Genomic DNA, 21690 nt, shown 5'->3' with positions numbered 1-21690 from the left:
AGGCATGTGCATTGATTTGGCTTAGCATGATCTCTACAGCAAACAGAAAAGGCAAAGCAATAGTACAACAGCTGAAAACAAGACGACTACTCCAGCAAAATTATTTATACATGAACTGGCAACCATCTTTTAGTGTAATAAAATGAGATTCTCTACATATCTTTCCTATTCTCCAAAACACTGTATTTTCTTTTTCACCCGTGCTCAACCACTCCCTTTTATTTTTACACTGCTCTTTGGCTCCCTCTTGTGGTAGAAAAGGAGTGGAAGTAGAAATCAATATAATGATGAAAGTCAGTAATAATAAGAACAAGACCAAGAACAAGAACACATTTCACAATACAGTACTATATATGTTTTGAGAGCGATTTTAGTTTTTATTTAATGGTTTTATCAACTGTTTATCTATGTATATACACTAACTTTTATCAACACACACACACACACACACACACACACACACATAAACATCTCTTCCATCTTTATTTGAACTCTAGCACTCTCTATTCTAATTTTATTCTTTAAAAAAAAGCTTGCCCCTTTTAGACTTGCACTCTATTCATGTTGTAACTGCTTTTCTTAAAAAAACTAACACAAGCTTCTCTATTCTTTTTTATCCTATCTATTTGTTTTCTTTTTATTTATTTTACAGTTAACAAAATGCAAAGCTTGTATGTAGCTTGCTCTATTCTTTTTGTATTATATCTGTTTTCTTTTTAATATATCATTAAAAAAAATAATGATAAAATAAAAAAATCTGTACTACGTTAGGCTAACTGAGACTTGTTATAGCACTTGTATATCATTGCTCTTTTGTTGATTTTGATTGCTTTGGATAAAAGCGTCTGCTAAATGACTAAAATGAATGAAAATTTATATATATATATATTATATATATTATATATTATATATATATATATTATATATTATATATATATATATATACACACACACATTTTTTAAAATTAATTTTAGAATAATGATAATAGAATTCTATCTATATATCAGTCTGACTCTCTTATTTAAAAATGTCTCACCTCTGACCTTAATTTTCACAAAGCATTTCTGTAGGCTTTACAAGTATTTGTCAAGATTAATCATTGTTATTGTTGTTTACATTGTTAGAATGCTTGCTAACAGCTCTCACGTTATGGGAAAGTACACATTTGTGGTACAGTATCAATGAAGGGCATGTTGCCGCTGGACGGGTTTTTCCTAGTTGAGCAGGGGTAATTGTTTACGTCTTGTTTAAAAACAGGAATGACACAAATGCATAGAATTTTGCTGTACAGTATGTTATGAAAGTATGGTTCCTGTTCAACATTCATCCTTTGATCAAGAGACAAAGTGTTTTGTGTAGATCAGTACACATCAGAGAAGAAAAATAAAAACGTTTACATAATCACAGAGATATACTCTACAACAGAATTGTACACATGGTATACAGTTTACAGTTTGTAATGAAACAGAATATACAAATATAAAAGAGAACATTAACATTGTAATGTGTATTATCTATAAATCACTATTCAATAGTTACTTGCTCTCAGTTCTAAACTGTCAGTTTTCAAACAGTGAAAACTGTTGACTTTTTTTTTTTTTTTTTTTTGCAAAAACAATGCATTTCAACCTGAGTAAAAACAATTCATAATGTATAACATAGTTTAGTGTGGTGGAGTGCATGTGGGGCGGCTGAGATTAGATATAAGGTCTGAGGGGAAAATGCTCTGGCAGTGCTCTATATCCTCATTTTTTGGATTTCTGTGCAGTAATGACGTATTTATCATTTGCATATTTCCCTAACTTAAACAATAACCTCTGTTTGTGAGCCTGGGGTAAATAACACTTTTAAGTATAATATCAACTGGATTTTGTGCTCTGTTGCTACTTAATGTAACTTAGGTAGCTGATTCGTTGTAAACAAATTCCACTGATGGTTTTATACACAGATGGTCAGTGAAATCTGATTTAATATTTATCTGTTGTGCATTTAAAATAGTGGATCAGTATTATAGAGCATTAAGACTATAGTTATAAATAAAGATAGCATGCATCTTAAAAACAAGTCCCAATAAAGCACCTTGTATACCCATTTCTAAGCAATACTTTAATATTTAGATAAAGAAAAAAAAAAGAAACTCCTTTAAGTCCTGGCACATATACTGAATGATAGTCTCAGAACCCTTAGGGTCCAGCACTTAGGACAAAATGCCTTATCTGTGAATGTTGCAACATTACTTTTTATATATACTACACACTATGATTCAAAAGTCTCAAAACATCTAATGGATGAAAAATACAGTAAAACAGTATTATTATGAAATAATATTATAATTTAAAAATATTTTAAAATGTAATTTATTCCTGTGATGGCAAAGCAGAATTTTCAAGAGCCATGCACTGCAGTCTTGTAGTCATAAGTGTGACATGATCTAGAAATTATTCTGATATATTGATTTGGTCCTCAAGTAAAAAAATGTTTTTATTATTATTTATATTTAAAACAGTTGTTCTGCATAATACTCTAAGGGATATGGTAATACTTTATTTAAAAATGGATGAATAGAAAGTTTAAAACCGCATTTGTCTGAAATATATTTTTTTGTAACAATGTAAGTCATGTTAACTGAATAAAGGTATACTTTCAATATCTACTGACCTCAAACTTTTGAGCGGTAGTGTACAACTTTGTAGCAAACCTCTATCCTATAAACCTTTTAACTAAAAGGCCCATTATATTTCCTCTTTGGACCTCTCTGCATTGGGTCATAAATGTTTAGTGGAATTCTCTTCTAATCATGTTATAATCAATATTGTTGTATGGACAAACAATGTTGTGTGAATATGGAAGTTTTGGATCATTAAATTCATTTATGATTTATGATCATCTCTGTCCAGCCTGCTATTTGTGTAATCAGCCTCACTGCTTTCATTTGAAGCTTTAATCAGTCAGGATCTATATTATTCATTCCCAGTGGATGTGAAACTACTGCAGATATTTTTTTTTTAAATCATCCCGGGTGAAGGTCTTTGGTTATAAAGAAGACCTATCATAGAACTTCTGGAGAGGTGCACATCAGGCTACATCATAAACAGCATAACTAAACTGTGTCTACAATGTACGTTCAACAAAGTATGAATTGGCCTTAATACTCTAATTGTGGTGAGGAGGATTTTGAATTTACGCTCTCATTCCCATTATTCTTTCACCAGGTATCTGACTCGACCCACACAATCTTTTGCTGCTCCTCTGACGCCACCATTTTCAGAGTGTCAATTAGGGTGGCGCTGTCATGCCAGCTCTCTGGTGGAATGCTCTGGTAAAGGCAGGGCAGTTTATCCAGAAGGGGCTCCTCACTGCAAGAACACTCCAGCACCTGGGACTCGGTCAAAACATTCTGTCGTAGTTTGTGTCTAGGAAACAATAATAGAACAGATAAATATAACAGTAGTTATGCTCCCAGAACAGCATTTTTTTGTGTTATAAATCTGACTCTTTAAATCAAATCAGTTTTTAGTTTCATTGTGAGTAGCTTCATGGAGGAAATTATAGTACCTCAATCTGCGGAGACTCCTCTCTGTAGACATGATGTAGATGATGATGGGGAAGATTTCGGCACGGTGGAGACGACGCACACAGTCCAAACCCAGCGGTAACACACAGTGAGTGCCCTATACATTGGATATTAAACAGATAGTCACACAAAGTCTCTCTCTCTCTCTCTCTCTCTCTCTCTCTCGCTTTTTCTCTCTCTCTCTCTCTCTCACACACACACACACACACACACACACTCACACTCACACATACACACTGTATACTGTAGGTAAATATTGTCTTTTTGTCTTACTGGAATCATATGTTAACAGGGTTGGGTGCATTTTTCCTTTGGTCATTAAAAGTACTTAATAAATAAAAACATTTTAATTTTTACAAAGCATTTTAGACTTTACAAGTTCTCGTGATGATTATTGTAATTCCTATTATCGTATTACTGTAAAACCACTCATCTCTAATCTTTTATTTCAACTTCCTTAATACAACTGCTATTTAAATGCTATTTATCAGGCAATTAGTAATAAAATAGCAATGTTTTATGACACACCCGCTTCATGATCTTCTCCACTCCCTGCAACGTATAGCAAAGGTGTGTTTTTGAGTCACACTCTTCAAGAATCTCCCCCTTCTGCATTTGAATGGCATGCTCACTCGCCATCAGCAACTCTAAAATATAAGAGATGAGAGGACGGAAGAGATGACAAAAGTGAGGAAAGGAGGAAACAGCCAGAGACCAAAGCAGATAAATGAAGTCAGACAAAAAAAAATGTGAATGTGTCCTAAATGAATGGCTCTCAAGTAATTTTTGTCTTTCACTAAAAAAAAGACTGCACTGTAATTCCCCATACAGTGTGTACAGTTCTGCCTAAGGGCTGTTTCATGTGTTTGCTTTTTATTTTTTTCCCACTTTGGAAAAAGTATTTTTTTCTTTTCTGTATCACAATGACTTTAATTAAACAGATTGACAGTAAAAGTGTATGTGAATCCTGTCAAGTATGTTACAATCAATATCCACTGCAGTATTGTGTAACTTTGAAACTGATATACTGTAGGCCATACACCATACAGAAAAAGAACAGCCTTGTGCACTTTCAATATTTTTCATCAAAACCATAGTCATTGCAACAGGAAATACTGACAGAATACACTGTGATATTGACAACATGGCTAAGTATTTTGACTGCATTGTTTGCAGTACAGGGTAATAACCAATTGCATGTAATCTGGATTAATTAGTCAGATTCCAAAAATTCTTTTAAAGTTTAAAATACTGATACTAGTGATTTCTCACTGTAATGGGAGAGTCTTCTCTAATGTATCTCCTTTTTCCATTTTCCAAATTAAAAAAATATATATTTTTACCTGGCTCACAGAACTGATAACCTTCCTGTTCTGCCAACCGTTTGTGCAAGACACGGCCAAGCAACGTGGGAAGGAGGAGGACTGGTCGGCAGATGGGTGGGAAACGAGGTGAGACCAGGGTGTAGGGCATTAGGGTCACACATCTGCTGGGCACACAGCCATCACCTACAAGAGAGAAAGATTTTCTTGACACTCAAAGTCTAAACCAGAATTTTGCCCGACATTGATTACCTCAAAAGTTCAAATAAAAAATGTGTTAGTAAAAAAGTTAGTAGCATTTCTCTCTCACACACAACAGCTTGCATTTAAAGTACAATGTTATGACTAGGGTTGGGAAACAAGAATCTGTTCTTATTCAGAACTGGTTCAGTACTAAAGTATTGTGACTGTGTTTCCCACACTACTCTTCACCACAACAATTCTACTTCAAAAGTACAGTACAAATGATTACCAAATGAATGATTACAATGAGTCACATATTTTAGTGAAGCAAACACATATTGAATACTTCCTATGTTAGGTTTAACTTAAGCTTTGTGAGACTTAAATCAGTGTAGTTACTGACTAGATGTGTTCATTTGACATGATGTGTATCCAACTACACATTGAGATTTTGTCAGTACTATTTTACTAAAATAAACGAAATATGTTACAAAATTTTTGGTTTAGTGTTACATTTATACAACTTATAAAATGTCTATGAAAAGTCATTACAAACACTTAAGTAAAAACCTTTTCCAAGAACTTTGGATTTTTTTAAATATTGAAATGATCTCACTCTTCCACAGTCAGACTGCATTTCATTTTCCAGCAATTTCCTTCTCAAAGTACTAAAAGAATAGTTAATAGAACTGGAATCAGAACAGGAACTGGAATTGTTCATTTTCTTATATTTCCCATGTCTAGTTATGAGTAAAATGGAGTTATGAGCTAAATGGAGTTTGTCTTGTACTAACTGTCCTGTGCTGTGTTGTTGTCATCCTCCACACTGACCCACAGTGGGTTTCTACTTTGCTGACCAGTGATGACGATCCTCGCTGCTCTCTGCTTCTCATGAGCTAAAGTTTTCCCCTGTGGACAGAAACAGGTACTGAGGACTAATGACTAGTTTTAGAGTTCTAAGTTATGCATAATTATTCCCTCACCAAAATACCTCATACCACACCCTCAATTCAATATTTTGGCGAGCATTTATGTAATTCCAAACTAAGATGATACAAATCTAGACAAGATTTTGTTAAAACATGCACTATGACTAACCTATGAATTATGGCTAACCTTAGGCCAGCTAAGACAATCGTTTTATAGTTCAGTTTTAAATCACTGTATTAGGCATTGTGCAGTACTCCATTACATTCATGTGTAATTGTTTGAACACTAAGCAAAACTGCCTGTAAGCTTTATAATTAGTATATAGTTCATAAATCAAAATAATGTAGAAAGTTAAATGAAAAGAGAGAAATCATTTCTGTGATGACTTTACTGATGGACTCTCACCTTTCTTTGTGCTTTTCGAGGGTAAGTCATATCCTCTAGAGTCCTGATTAAGAGCCGCTGTGCTCTGAAAAATGAGTTAAGACATATAGATGTATTTCTTTTTTACATAAAATCATAATAGAAAAACAAGTGCTTTTCTTTTAAACCTTAGGAACTACAAACAAGAACATAAAAAAATGACAAGAACATTTTACATTCACTGTAAAAAACATTGTACATTGTAGATTGCAGATTGACATTGTAGATGTCAGTTTTTCTAATAATAAAAAGTATTTTGAGAAATAATGGTGTTGTGTACCTGTAGTAATTGGGCAGAGCCCCACTCTTCAGGTCTTCCAAGTGACAAGGGTGCACGTGACTGGCCCACCAGGAGCCATCATTGGAATGGTGAGTGTCTGTCACATGGACAATGTCATTACACTTGACTGCGAGAGTCCCAGCTGCATCCCCTGGCATTGTCATGTTTACACGGATGTAGAAGGAATCACCCGACATCACCTCACCATTCTTTAGCTGCTGCAGCAGGTTCTCATAAGCTAGGAGGAAATCAGCAGATTTTCAGTGATCAAGAAAATTTGGTTGAATAAGTCTCTCACCTGGTTTAAAAAGTCTCTGACCTGTTTAACAACAAGCAATGTTAACCATTTACAATTAACATTAATCAAGATTAAACATTACAAAGTGTTTTGGTTCAATTAATGAACAAATAGGGAAACATTCCCTCTTTCAGAACAGTGTGTATTTACTGCTAAACTAACAATTTTAGAGATGAGTTTAGCATGTATAGGATCACGATGCACCATGCAACATATTAATAAATGAAATAAATGGAAACATTTGCTAATTTAATCATTATACCATAAAATTAGCATTGTACCATTAAAACAGCATGTTGACCTGTATTTCAGGAATCTTAGTCTGCACAAAATGTCACAAAAGCTAGAATTTTGATATCTGACAGCTGTTACATTGAATAGCAATAACAACTGCTCTAAAAGAGCTTCTCTATAGATGTGGTGACTACCTCTCTTATGATCAATGCAAAGTCATTTTTTTATTATTTTGATATGGTACCATTGAGTGATTATGAATAAACAGCCTATCAAAATAGTGTAAAAAATGTCACCTGTTATGCATTACCTGGAAATCAGAGTGGTTGCTTTAAAAATATATCACTTGAGTTTTAACATGTAGTGTGTTTGAATGTTCATTTGTGGTTCTTACCATCTTGGCTGGGTCTCAGTGTAATGTTGCATGGTCCCTGGACTTGCCCCAAGGCCCACAGGGCCTCTTCCAAAGTAGTGTCTTCTATAACCATTATTACAGCTCTTTGTTCCCGCTCATACCTTAGCTACAAATGCAAAATTTTGGTTTTGATTAGTTCCCACTCAATTTAACTGCTGCTAGAAAACCTGAATGTCCCTCTAGTCATAAAAAATGATCTTTCCTTATTCAAAGAGAGGGATTAAAAGACAGCTTTTCATTTTCTGTTTTATCTTTGAAAGAATCAGTAGGGACCTGCCATTCAGAAATCTCTTCATGTCTCCTACCATTTTGTTTTTCAGAGGAATTTCTTCACTATTCAAGCTAGACTGGTTTTTGCAAAAGTTCTGGACGGTAAAGGACATTTTAGCTCTAAAAGGGGTCATATGATGCGATTTCAATTTTTCCTGTCTTTTTCGAGTGGTTACAAGCTCTTGGTGCATAAACAAGACCTGTAAAATTGCAAAGACTAAAGTCTCAAATCCAAAGAGATATTCTTTATAAAAGTTACGAGTCAACCACACCCCCCCAAAACGGTTCATTCTAACATGTCCCCACATGTCTATGTCACGATGTCGGAAGATTTGCATAACGCCGCCCAAATGTTTATGCAATGAAAGAAGGCATAACTTTTATTCTCGCTGTAGTATTGTTGTTCCAAAAGAGGACAAATATCCGCTTCGGGATGCCTAGAGCTGATCTGTGCTGGTCACTGAGGAAATACATTGCTTCGCGCCGTGGATCGCCGGATCGGCCTTCACCATGGACAAAGCGGAGTCCAGCCCGGGGTCGTCACATGTGGTTGTCGCAAGCTCCTTCGTCGAATCCACCGGCCGTGCTGTTCTCAAGCCGGCCTCCGGTCACTCAAGCCCGCCGTGTGTAATGCTGTGTTTCGTTCTGAAAGCAAAACTACTTTGTTTGGCCTTCCAAAAGAGGACACGACTAGAAATCAGTGGTTAAGTTGTATTTACAACACTGTTCCAGAACAGTTCAACCCAAATATTCAGATGTGTGCAGCCCATTTTATGGAGGACTGTTTCCTGATCTGCCGGCTGTTCTGACTTACAGACTGTAAGTACGTTTTCATATTTAAAGGATTTGCCACTGATGATTCAAACACAAGTTTTGAGCAGTGTAGAGTAGCGCTTGTTGTTTGTGATCACAAATGCAGACATGGTTTTGTGTTTACACGGCGCGATGCACCGCAATGCTTAAAAAGACAGTATAAGTCATTATAAGTAATTATGTCCCCACTGGATACTACAAATGCCTTGTTTGTAATGGGTTTTATTGATTTTTTCTGGTCGTGCCGGGAGATGGCATCACAGTATGGTGAGGGGCGTAACATTTCCGTCACAGGCCTGAGTAATCGGCAAATCACAACTCACTGGATAGCTGGCCAATCACAGCACACCTCGCTTTTCAGGCCGATGAGCCTCGTAAAAATCTACACGTTTCAGAAAGGCAGAGCATAGAGGAGAAACAATAATGTACAGTATGTGGAAAATAATGTGTTTTTTTTAACCTTAAACTGCATGAACACATTTCATTGCACCAAATACACAAAATAATGTTTTTTTTTTCATCATCATATGACCCCTTTAAAGACTAAGTAATGGGTTTGCCTTTAAATGAAAGCAATTTTTGGGAATTCTGAAATTCTGATACAAAAACTCTAGAGTTCAGTTCAGAATCCAAAAATTCTCACCTGAAGTATCTGAGATCCAGGGCTGATGCCTGTGTTATGAGCAGATGATCCTTCTGTCACATGATGCACAAACACACCGGTCTTATTGCCCCCAATGACCTGTATTTGATTCAACAGCATTTCTCCCTGGAAAAACACAGTGAGTACACGACCAATGATCCGCAGGGCCTGAGGTCTGGAGCGCATTAGGAAGGGTGGAGCTGATGCTCTTAAGACACTAGATATATATAAAAAATAACATGTTTAACAATATGACCATTAAATTAATAAATAAATGTGAAATAAATGTGATTATTGTGTTTTACTTTTTATTTTACCTGTCATTTGGGCTCCTTCTGCTAGTAGAACAGGGAAGTGGTGATTTTGACTCATCAAAACTATCTCCTATCAGAGTGGAAATCAAAAAGGGGTGAAAATGCCATTGTGATTCATTCTAATTGCCATGGATATACAGTGGCTCTAAAAAGTACATGGACACTTTTCAACATTTACGGCATACTGAAAATCTTTAAGGACCAAAAACTAAATAATGTGCAATGCATAATGTATGCAAATTTTTATACATTTGTGTGGATGACACAGAATAGCACAACAAATGTACAATTTGTTGTCTGTTTTTAACTCACAGAATCGATTAACTTAGTAACTTTACTAATAAAGAGAATGCTAAATGAGATCGAGCATTATCTGTGGATAAAATCTTCCGAACGATATGTGACCAGTTTGAGTTTTGGGAATTAGGCAACAATGATACATTGTAAACACAATCGGAAACTATTATTTCGAAGTATGTCATCATATTTTATGAAGCTAACAAAAAAAGCCTCAAAGTATTTAAAAGTTTTTCATGTAATTACTTAAGAAAATCACGTTAAAACTCTGAAAACTGTAAATAGTAGAAATTACCATTTTTATTTTATTATTTTGAGATGTCATTTTATTATATTTATTTATTTTTTGACAGTAGATGACTGAACACATATGTTGTTAGAGTTTAGCATAAAGAAAACATTTTACTATATTTAATAGTGAATTTCTTGTTTGTTGATGATGGGGTACTTGGACTTTACATACTCTGGGGTACATAAGTCAGGTGCTGTTATTAATTGCATAACATATGAAAATGTTAAACTAATGTTTGACAAACAAAATTTGTCACAATATTTTTTTCTGATTAATAAAAATGTATATTTTTAATGTGGATAAAGTGTGCAAATACTTCTTAGGGCACTTAATGTAACTGAACATACAAACATTTGTGACAAAATAAAATTTTAGCTTATTTAGTTAAACACAAAGAAATGAAGGAAGGAGTAACAGTACCTTTAGAAATGAAAACATAATCATGGTCAAAGCTGAGGGAATCCTGACTGCTGAAAATGGAACAAAGAGGTTTTTTTTTATTATTTGAAAATAAAGTTCTCTGAAGAATTCCATTTGTTAGCACACATACAAACTTGCTTTCTCTGATTCCTAAAGTTATTTCTATATATGCCTACTACACAAGATCTTTATCTCTACTGTCGAATGTATATACGGAAATATTGACATGTCAGTTTATGAGTTAGTTTTATGAAAGTGAGTCATGGGCACATACAATGCAACAAGGAATGCAATTAGGATCATAGAGACAAGGAACCAGGAAGCAATAATGAAATGTCTAATAATAATGTGGAAGACAAAAAAAATTTAAGATTTTATAAAAGAAAAAGTGATCTCATGGCTATTTCAACAGCGCATACGCACTACCTGTTTATTTTGAAGTCCACATTGCCAGGTATTGGCAGGTATCGTAAATCACCCTACAACACCTGCAGTCTGAAAAAGTCTGCTGGGCTTGACACAAGCTCCACATGACATGACATGCAAACAGCATATTTAATTAACCAAATCTGACTGAATCCAAACGATATTAGAATTTGGATTTTATAGCATTGGTTTTGGATATTGATTTTGGTCTGTGTAGATTACAATTCAGATGTAAACATGGTCCTCCACATGTAAATTAGAACATACTATTATCAAGTTACATTATTAAAATTATGTAATAAATCTCAATGGGCAACTACTAACTAACTTACCATTTTAAAGTGTCAATTAAAAGCAGTAACTCAATAATATAGCCAAACTGCAAAACTCAGTACCAAACTGCTATTTTCACTGACACACTGCAGGCTTTACAGTTACATTAAAGTTCACTGCCACAGACCAGATGAGCAGCTCACCTGTAAATGTCTTCTACGTCACTTCTGGAGGCAAAGCCTCGTCTGCGGAGAGATTCAGAACAGGGGGGCTCCACTTGATTGGAACTGATGCTACAGATTGCTTCATCATTGAACTGTAAAAGGTTGATACACAACCAAAAAATAAAAATGTATCAAAATTCTATTTCCTACATGGTGCCATCAGACAGAACAATGAAAGAGGAGAAAACTTCAGATAATTGAAGAAATGTTTTATTTCATTTATTGAACCAGATGCGTAGAGGCCCATTCACACTAAGAACAATAACTATAATGATAACCATATTAGCATCCACACCAATGGACAATAAAGTTCTGTATCTACTAAGCATGGATCTACTAAAAATGGATTTTGATTGGCTGTTTATCAGCTGGAGAAAAAAATATTAATTTGATCAAGTGTGGACTTCCCTATTTAATTAAATTAGATTTTTTTTAAAAGCTTTATAACTATAGTTATAATTATAGTTATTGTTTTTCAATGCATATGTGCTGTGCACTCGTTTGCACTGATATGGTGAAACTGCATTCCAGTCATACCTACATGTATCACACAGAAGGTGCTGGAACTGCATGTACTTAGACTGACATTTCAAGTTATGAGTTATGGTTTGTTTTGTGCACATGTGCGGTTTAGTGCCGGGGTTATCTGAGATTCAGTATATGTACCAAACTAGGGTGGAAATTAAAACAAAGTCTCAAGCTAAACTCTGAATATCTTTCACTGTCAAGATTTGATGTCACTTGCCTTTTAAACTTAGGCATCCATCCAGTGATCATTTAATTCTCAAATGCAACTCTGGTAAACATGACTTTTGTTACGTTCCAATTCACCTACTTAAATTATGCCTGAATGTATTCTTTTTGTAAAGAGAGTGTGCAGCAAAAGAGAGCAGACAATCTTTGGGACATCTTGAAATTGCACTCTGTTGCATAGTTACATCCATTTTGTCACCGTTTATATCCACATTTTATTTAATTACATTTTCATTACTCAAACAAATCTTCTTATTATGTTAGAGAGAAAACAAGTAGCATGTTGATCTGCCAGTTTCTCCCAGAAATCACACAAAGAACATCAACAAAGTTCATTTTAGTTTTGTTACCAATATGTATCAGAGCTAGTGCATGAACTGTTAGGAGGTCCATGAGGCTAAAGAGTAATTCACATTAGGATTCGATAAGCAGAACATTTACAGCATAAATGTACCTCACAGGCATCAAAAGAGTTGAAACTCTCAGGAAGAATTGCATTCAAGCGGCATAGCTGTCTTCTGGCTGGGGGACTGGATGGAGGGAACTCACTGCAAGAACCTCTGCTGCTATCACAACTGAGCTTCCTGTCCTACTTTTTCAAAGAAATGATATTGGAAATAAAGTCATGTGTGGTTGTGTTTAGGTTACAAATGGACTTGACAGCACAAGATTTAAAACTGCTCTAAAGAATGATTGTGGTAAACTACTGTTGGTTCTTGAATGTATAATAAAAATGAGTCAGTGTTACCCTTGATTTTTCTCTTCTTTCTCTTTGCTTGCTACAGGCATTCATGACGAAAACTCTCGCCTGTAGCTCCATGAGTTGGCCTCTCAGCACATCCTTTTCTGCGAGACTACGTGCAATCTGAGCCTGGGCCCCATCTCGGGACAAATATGCCTGAAGACATCAGCATTATCTGTAATTAAGCTTTCATTTGACAGTATTGAGATCTACATGTTTGCGCAAAAGCTGCATGTTCTCCACCAAGAATGTGCCTGAAAAATCTTTTGTGCATCAATGAAAACAAAAACATCTTACCTTTTGAAAAAAGAAGTACACAGTTACGTTGGCAAAAATTTTCTTGTTTGGTTATATTCTTTTTAATATTTACTTTCTTTTCCATTTTTTTTTCTTTTTAAATACTAAAACTTTCTATTTATTTCTAGATTTCGATTAGATTTTGATCCAGAGATTTCAACCATATATGTGACCCTGTACCACAAAACCAGTCTTAAGTGTCCATTTTTCGAAATTAGGATTTATACATCATCTGAAAGCTTGAATAAACAAGCTTTCCATTGATGTATGGTTTGTTAGGATAAGACAATATTTGGCAAAGATACAACTATTTGAAAATCATGAATCTGAGGGTGCAAAAAAATCTAAATATTGAGAAAATCGCCTTTAAAGTTGTCCAAATGAAGTGCTTAGCAATGCGTATTACTAATCAAAAAAGTTTTGATATATTTACAGAAGGAAATTTACTTAATATCTTCATGGAACATGATCTTTACTTAATACCCTTATGATTTTTGGCATACAATTTGTAATTTTGACCCATTCAATGTATTTTTGGGCTATTGCTACAAATATACCCCGGTGACTTAAGACTGGTTTTGTGGTCCAGGGTCACATATGCATTTACTGAAGTGTGTAGATGTTATTTCACTTCCAAACTAAAGATGTTAATACATACTGTGTTCCTTTCTTTGTAACACTAACACTAAATGTGCCAAACTCTATTGGCAGACAGCAATCCTATGATGTCACATGGAGTACCTCGACATCTTGGTGTGAAGGTCTGGGAGGAATGGAAGGCTCAAAGGGAAGAGGTTGTTTTGACCTGCTAGGAATCGCTTGCTGAGTTTGCCAAAACAGACTTCCTGTTTTTCACATGACCAAGCTAAACACAGCCTTTCCATGGCAGCAAAATGCTTTTAGCCAAATCAGAAGAGGCTGCAGATTCAGAATGACTTTTGGATTTGGCATGGGAGCCCTGGAGCTGGCAGGAGAAATCTAAGAAAGGGAAACCCACTCCTCTGCCAGCACTAGCAATACCCATGATCAAAGCCACCACACTGCCTCGGCAGACGCATGGCCTGAACTGCGGAGGGCAAATGTTTGGCTCCTATATCCTTGAGAAGACAGCCAAGCAGGAGCAGAGCTTCTTAACAGCGTTCCGTGTAACTTCATAGGGCTGCTGTCTGCCAATAGACTTCATCGAGTTTCTACATGTGCCTAGGTGTAACACTGTGACACAGCATCGTATTTTCCTCGAAAGGGAACTGAAAGTTTGTTGTACTGTATAAACTGATCTCATTGTTGAATCTAAAAACTTATTTAGGACATAATTACCTAATGAGTATGATATTTGTTCATTATAGATATTGATTGTACTAACCCTGTCTCTCTCTGCCTGAATCTCTTCTAGCTGACTATGGAACAGGGTACTCCTGTGCTGATACATCTCACAGTCCACAGTCAACTTCTCCACCTCCAGGGCTAAACAGTCCTTCCCTTCTAGTAGCTAAAAAAGGTGAGAGGGGAGCATGGTGAGAAGGAGGGTGATAGAAAAATAGAAGTAGAAAGTAGAAAATTCTACTCTTACAGTATATCTCAGTTGATTTGACACATTTCTTATATAAGTAATGTAGTACAATTCATCAGTGACCTGAGTTTGGAGAAATTTGTCAAATCAATTGAGAAAAACGAATAAAATATTATAACATACAAGTTTTACACAAAGTACAACATTTTGAAATACAGAAATAACATGAAGGTTAATTAAGGAAAGACCAGTTTTACCTCCTCTTTCTCTTGCTGGAGTCGTATATTCTCCTCACTCAGCCTGCTGACTTCCTCAGCAAGTTCTGAACGTCTGTTCTCAACCTCCTTTAAATCATGGACTAGGATATCTTGCTGTACCTGATTGAAAGAGACAGAGACAGAAAGACAGATTCACTGTGAAAAATCAATCAGATAAGATAGTCCCATAATTTGTTGACTTGCTATATTGCTATGAAAATGAGTCTCTTATTTACTGGGAACAGTGTCTCAGTCTCCAGTAACTTTGCTCGTACAGCGCTGAGCTCATCTTTGAGCTTCTGTGTGTCAGTGGGATTCTTCAAGGAACGCTGCCTCTCAAAGTCTGTCTCTTTCCTTGCCTTCTTTAACTCATGCTGCAGCTGGGAAATCTGGAGAAGAGGTGAGGTGAAGAGATCTCAGTATGCCCTGGTGTTTTTTGGAAAACAATTCAGTGTTACTCTTTTTGTTGTGTTGATTGTACTGTAGATTCTTTTTTTACCCTGGCTCCCTGCCAAGCAGAGTAAAGTACATTTTTTTGTTAATGTAGAAAAAATGCAAAGTAAAAGGATTCAGGTTTTTTTTTAATGAATAGCTAAATAGATCTCCACTATTAATAAAAAAATAAATGCATGCCACATAATACTTTGCACATATTTATCTCACACTGGTTTAATTCCATAGATTAAACTAAACTAACACCATGTTTCTTATCTATTTATTAAGACAACACATTTGTCTGGGATTCTCAGAGTTTTTTATGTGAACCAGAACAGAAAATACAAAAAAACAAAACTAATGTCAAGATATTTATACGTTAGTAATGATGAAAACATGATCTAATATGTTTTGCAACAACTACAAAACCAACATTCAAGTTGTTTTAATTTCTAATACGGGTTACAGAATTTGAAAAATGCTACACACACAAACCACTTCTTCCAAAACAACTTCTTATGGAATTCTGCTCTCTGTCAGGCATACAAACACATGTAATATGGATGAGACAATCAGTTTATTGTAACTTATTGAATGGTACCTATAGTCCAAGTAGAAGACAAACATACAAACACATACTATCTGGTTCCTTACCTCCAGTTGCAGGTCTCTGTTGCGTACAATAGTTGCAGACTTCTCCTCAAGAGCTGTGGTATATCTGACATAGATATCACACTTCTCATCCTTCAGTTTCAGCAGTTCCCTGTTTAAATCTGCAAAGAATACAACCGGACATTATATAGTCTTGACACAGACAAAGAAAAACTGATTGTGCAAAAACATTGAATTTCTGAATTTCTCAAAAGCACATAATTAAAATGCAACAATGTTAAAAGGTTAACACTTAAATAAAATGAACTTTTGTTAACTTTATTTACAAATATTATTGCATTTTACATTTAATAGCTAACTTTAGTTAATTTTTTAATTTCATATCTCATTCTTATTTGTAAAATGTATTCAGATATTAATAAATTACATTACATATGTATGCAAATGATATATTAAACAGAGGTTTGGCACACTGATGTGAAGCTATGTTAAGTGCACACCATCCAGGTGACTGCGCAGTCGTGCATGCTCTCCCTGCATCTGGCTGAGCTCTTCATTATTTTGTTGGGCCTGTTCTAGTTTCCCCTCCAGCTGACAACATCTGCCTTGCAGCCGCAAAGCCTCGTGCCGTGCCACTTGTAGCTCTGTCTGCATACTGCTCACTGCATGAACCAGGTACTCTGTCAACTCATTATAATTTATCAGGCCTGGCAAGCACAGAAACAAGGTTTTACAATTGAGCCTTAAATAAGGTGACAAAAATACCCTTTGAATTTTCAGTTTGAAAAATATTCACTTGTCATAGTGGTTACATTATTTAATGTTTGTATGAGAGATCTTTATTGAACAACAACAACAAAAAAGAGTAAATGATATAATGTGTTGATTTTATCTAGGAGATGTCAAAATGTTAATGAATACTTTATCAGATTTTAGAAGAAAACTGAACTGAATGCCATCAAAACTGAATTGGCCTAGTGACAGTATAAGAGTCTAGACAGGAGGCTGGGCTTTGGCTCTTCAACCTTGCAGCTATCAGCTCAGATTCTTAACTGTATCACCCTCAGGTTTTGGGTATGCTTGTAAATGCATGATCTATAGGATAAAAGTGCACTGACTGACCGCTGAAGCCTGAAGGCTCAATGCTGGGCTCGCGGCCGGTGATCCGTGTGTAGAGAGTAGGGTAATGAATCATCAGACTTTCAAGCAGAGCCATTGCACCATTATGACCCTGTACATGTAACAAGTCAAGCATGTGACCTGCAGAAAAAAGATATACATTTCAGACATTGCATTGTGCATACAGTGGGGAAAATATTTATTTGATCCCCTGCTGATTTTGTAAGTTTGCCCACTTACAAAAAATGAAGGGTCTGTAATTTTAATGGTAGGTTTATTTTAACATATAGAGACAGAATACCAAAAAAAAAAAAAAAAAAAAAAACATTATATAAAGTTTAGAAATTGATTTGCATTTCAGTGAGTGAAATAAGTATTTGATCCCCAAGCAAAACATGACTTAGTACTTGGTACAGAACCCCTTGTTGGCAAGCACAGAGGTAAGATTTTTTGTAGTTGGTCACCAGGTTTGCACACATCTCAGGAGGGATTTTGGTGGACTCCTCTTTACAGATCCTCTCTAAATCCTTAAGATTTATTGGCTGTTGTTTGGCAACTTGAAGTTTCAGCTCCCTCCACAGATTTTCTATAGGATTGAGGTCTAGAGACTGGCTAGGCCTCTCCATGACCTTAATGTGCTTCTTCTTGAGCCACTCCTTTGTTGCCTTAGCGTTTTGGGTCATTTTAATCATTGAAGACTTATCCAAGACTCATAACCTGGCCAAAGCAAAAAATTTCCAACCCAAGATTTTACAGTACATGGCCCCATCCATTTGCCCCTCAATGCGGTGAAGTCATCCTGTACCCTTAGCAGAAAAACAGCCCCAAAGCATAATGTTTCCACCTCTGTGCTTGACTGTAGGGATGGTGTTCTTGGGGTCATAGTCAGCATTTCTCTCCCTCCAATTTTTGTAACATCGGACCACAGTACTTTTTCCCAAGCCTTCTATGAATCATTTAGATGTTCTTTGGCAAACTTTAAACGGGCCTGTAGATGTGCCTTCTTGAGCAGGGGGATCTTGCGGGCGCTTTAGTATTTCAGACCATTGCGGCGTAGTGTCTTACCAATGGTTTGCTTGGTGACTGTGGTCCCAACTGCCTTAAGATCATTAACAAGCTCCTCCCATGTAGTTTGGGGCTGATCCCTCACCTTTCTCATGATCATCCTTAACCTATGAGGCACACAGAGCTCCAGACTGAGGCAGATTGATGGTTGTTTTGTATTTCTTCAATTTCCGAATAATCGCACCAACAGTTTTCTCTATCTCATCTCTGACATACTTTGACAGCTCTTTGGTCTTGTCCATGGTGACGGGAGAGGTTGGAATGGAAGATACAGACTGTGTGGACAGGTGTCTTATACACATAACGAGCTGACATTAGGAGTAACTTCTTAAAGTAGCAGGACTAATCTGTGTTCCACATGGGCATATAACCAATCTGTGGGAGCCAGAATTCTTGCTGGTTGGTAGGGGATCAAATACTTATTTCACTCACTGAAATGCAAATCAATCTCTAACCTATATATATGTGTTTTTTCTGGATTTTTTGGTTGGTATTCTGCCTCTATCCATTAAAATAAACCCAACATAAAAATTACAGAGCCTTCATTTCTTTGTAAATGGGCAAACTTACAAAATCAGCAGGGATCAAATAATTTTTTTCCCCACTGTATCATAAAAACCACTGAACATAATATTTTTATTTCCAATACAATCAACCAACTTTCAAGTATTCCTCAAAGGACTACTTCAGACAAGAATGGAATTTCATTCCAAACCTGTATGCATTTTTTTCATCCTGGTTCAAAAAATGTGTGCTGACATTACATGTTCTAATATTGCTTTGGTTCTCACATGTAGTAACTGAACAGAATGAACCGTTTTTGAATTCTGAATACAAGCAGTCTAGACAGTATATTAATCACACAAAGCATATAACTTTAGAATATTTGAAATAGTCTATGAATTACTTTTTAGCTTGAAGTGTTTTATCCTTTTTAGAGCTTTGGCAGGCTATGGTCTTTACGAACTGACATTGTATGGCAAGAATTGTTTACTTTTGTATCACACAGAAAAAAAATAATAGCATACAGCAGTTTTGGAACAACATACGGGTAAATAAATAATGACAATAATGAATTTCCATTCATGGTAAACTATTCCTTTAATTTACATGCTTCTCTTTCTCATTCTCTTTCTCTCGCTCTTGCCTTTTCAAAAAAGAAAGGCTTTCTTGGAATTTTATCAGCATAACCGCTGATCCAGCTGTCCTGTCTATCTGTAGCTAATCTATATTTCAGCATGTGTCCAATGAGCTTGTTCACTTTTCTGAAATAAATCACCCAAATATTCCAATAACTGGTCATTTTCACTTTGGCTGCTCTAATCCAAAACAGATCTTCAATCCTGAAGGAACAAATATATCATAATTTCCACTTCCACTAAATATATTTTAGAATTTTCAAACTTTTTTAAGCTAAAAATTAAATATTTTTTAGCATGAAAAATAGCTGTACTTTGCTGTCTTTTCTCATGCTCTGGTATATTTCAGGCATCTCTCCCTGATACACATCAGTCAGAGTGTCTTACTTGTCTTCATGCCACGGTTGGTAAAATTGAGACAGGTGAGAATCTCATCCTCATCCAAGTCTGTGAGGACCCGTGCCTGTCGCAGGTAAGGGATGAGAACACAGGGACGGACGCCAAGAGAGATGGCATGACGGTTATCATTGATAAGATCCCATAATTCTTCTTCCTCAAGATCCTTCAGGTCCGGAGTATTTAGGACACTCTCAGCCATGTTGAATTTCCTAATTCAGATTATTTGCCAAACATATAAACTGAGATGTTATTAAAGAAAAAAACTATAAAAAAAAAAAAAAAAATACTAACTACAATAAAAAGAAACAAGTCCAGTGCAGGCATAAACACAGCAAAAGTGAAATCAGAACTGAGAAGCAGTGAGAATGTAAAGGGGAGTTCAGAGAAATCTCCGCCCCTTTCACAATCACAGGTGTGTGAGGAAACCTGAAGGACAAGGAGAGGTTTTCCCGACAACACACACAGATCAGGTGTGGATTTCCCCTTAAATAAAAAGAAGCACACATTATTTCAAACATGCTTAAAGATGCCTGACATTACAAACTGTTTATTTTCACTAGGGGATTGGTTGAATTAGATTACATAGTTTTGTCACTCAGATTACCATTTTCAACTAAAGCAACAGAGAGATTTTATTTACAAAGCAAATCACAGTGTAGCTACCAAAACATAGACCCATCCGCTCATCTTGTGTGAGTCAAGCAGGTTCTTCCTATCTAAAACAAATTAAACAAACCGCGAACAGGTACAAAGTCCAGCAGGAAAAAAGGAAATGAAAGAGGGATTCTAATGTTTATGGGAAATTACGTCACATGCAAACACAGCATTTACATCCTTTGCTGATTATAATCTGCTTTTTCTAAGGTATGATGGTGCTAAAATGCAAAATCTGCTTATGTCACTTCAATGACAACAGTCTGCAACTTGATGTTTCACTGTGAATTGAATGTGCTAGGGAATTTATTTATTTATTTATTTATTTTTGCTGTCAAACTGTGTCCAAAAAAAAAAAAAAAAGGAACTTAAAAAGTACTAGATAAAAGATAAAACCCCCAGACAGGGTTAGCACAATGACAATGTTTATACATGACTGACGTGCACAACATTCCAGCATTACAAAGAAGAAAAACACCCAGTTCTAAAACACGTGTATGCATCCTCATTCTTTGAGTTGCTGCTCTTTAACATACTTCAACATATTACATATATGATGTACCTAGAAACTAGAACTATAACAAGCAGCTTGTTGATGATGACAAATTTAGTTACAGTGGGTAATATACAGAAAATATTACATAATTTACACTTTTATGATTAATAGAATCAATGACGTGTTGTACTGACATTTCTTATTCAAATAAATACAGGTACATCTCAAAAAAATTTGAATATCATGGAAAAGTTCTTTATTTTTTGTAATTTAATTCAACAGCTTTATTCATAACAGCTTAGGAAAATTACAAATTCAGTATCTCAAAAAATTTGAATATTTTCTTAAAGATCAATCCAAAAAAGATTTACAAAACAGAAATGTTCAAGATCTCCAAAGTAGGTTAAATTATGCACTCGATACTTGGTTGGGGCTCCTTTTGCACGAATTACTGCTTCAGTGTGGCGCTGTTGTAATCCTAACACCCTGTGGCACTGCTGAGGCGTTATTGAAGCCCAGGTTGCTTTGATAGCAGCCTTCAGCTCCTCTGTATTGTTTTTCAGATGTTACTTATCTTCCT

At 35.6% G+C, this 21690-nt stretch overlaps 1 protein-coding gene across 1 annotated transcript; it reads right to left on the bottom strand.

The window, feature by feature from the left end:
* Positions 1-1279: 1279 nt before the first annotated feature.
* card14 (caspase recruitment domain family, member 14) lies at positions 1280-20521 on the bottom strand. The gene is made up of 21 exons (XM_042725688.1): positions 19949-20521; positions 17361-17498; positions 16739-16945; positions 16281-16399; positions 15428-15580; positions 15192-15311; positions 14788-14913; positions 13134-13283; positions 12840-12974; positions 11612-11724; positions 10710-10759; positions 9704-9770; positions 9387-9603; positions 7640-7766; positions 6714-6951; positions 6416-6479; positions 5875-5989; positions 4919-5083; positions 4104-4222; positions 3557-3672; positions 1280-3414 (listed from the first exon to the last, which is right to left on the bottom strand). The coding sequence occupies exons 1-21, from the start codon at positions 20157-20159 to the stop codon at positions 3207-3209; spliced, it is 2958 nt and encodes a 985-aa protein (XP_042581622.1). The 5' UTR covers positions 20160-20521; the 3' UTR covers positions 1280-3206.
* Positions 20522-21690: the final 1169 nt, after the last annotated feature.

Source organism: Cyprinus carpio, chromosome B6 (genome assembly GCF_018340385.1).
Source record: "Cyprinus carpio isolate SPL01 chromosome B6, ASM1834038v1, whole genome shotgun sequence".
Lineage (NCBI taxonomy): Eukaryota > Metazoa > Chordata > Actinopteri > Cypriniformes > Cyprinidae > Cyprinus > Cyprinus carpio.
This window is presented reverse-complemented; position numbering and strand designations above follow the sequence as displayed.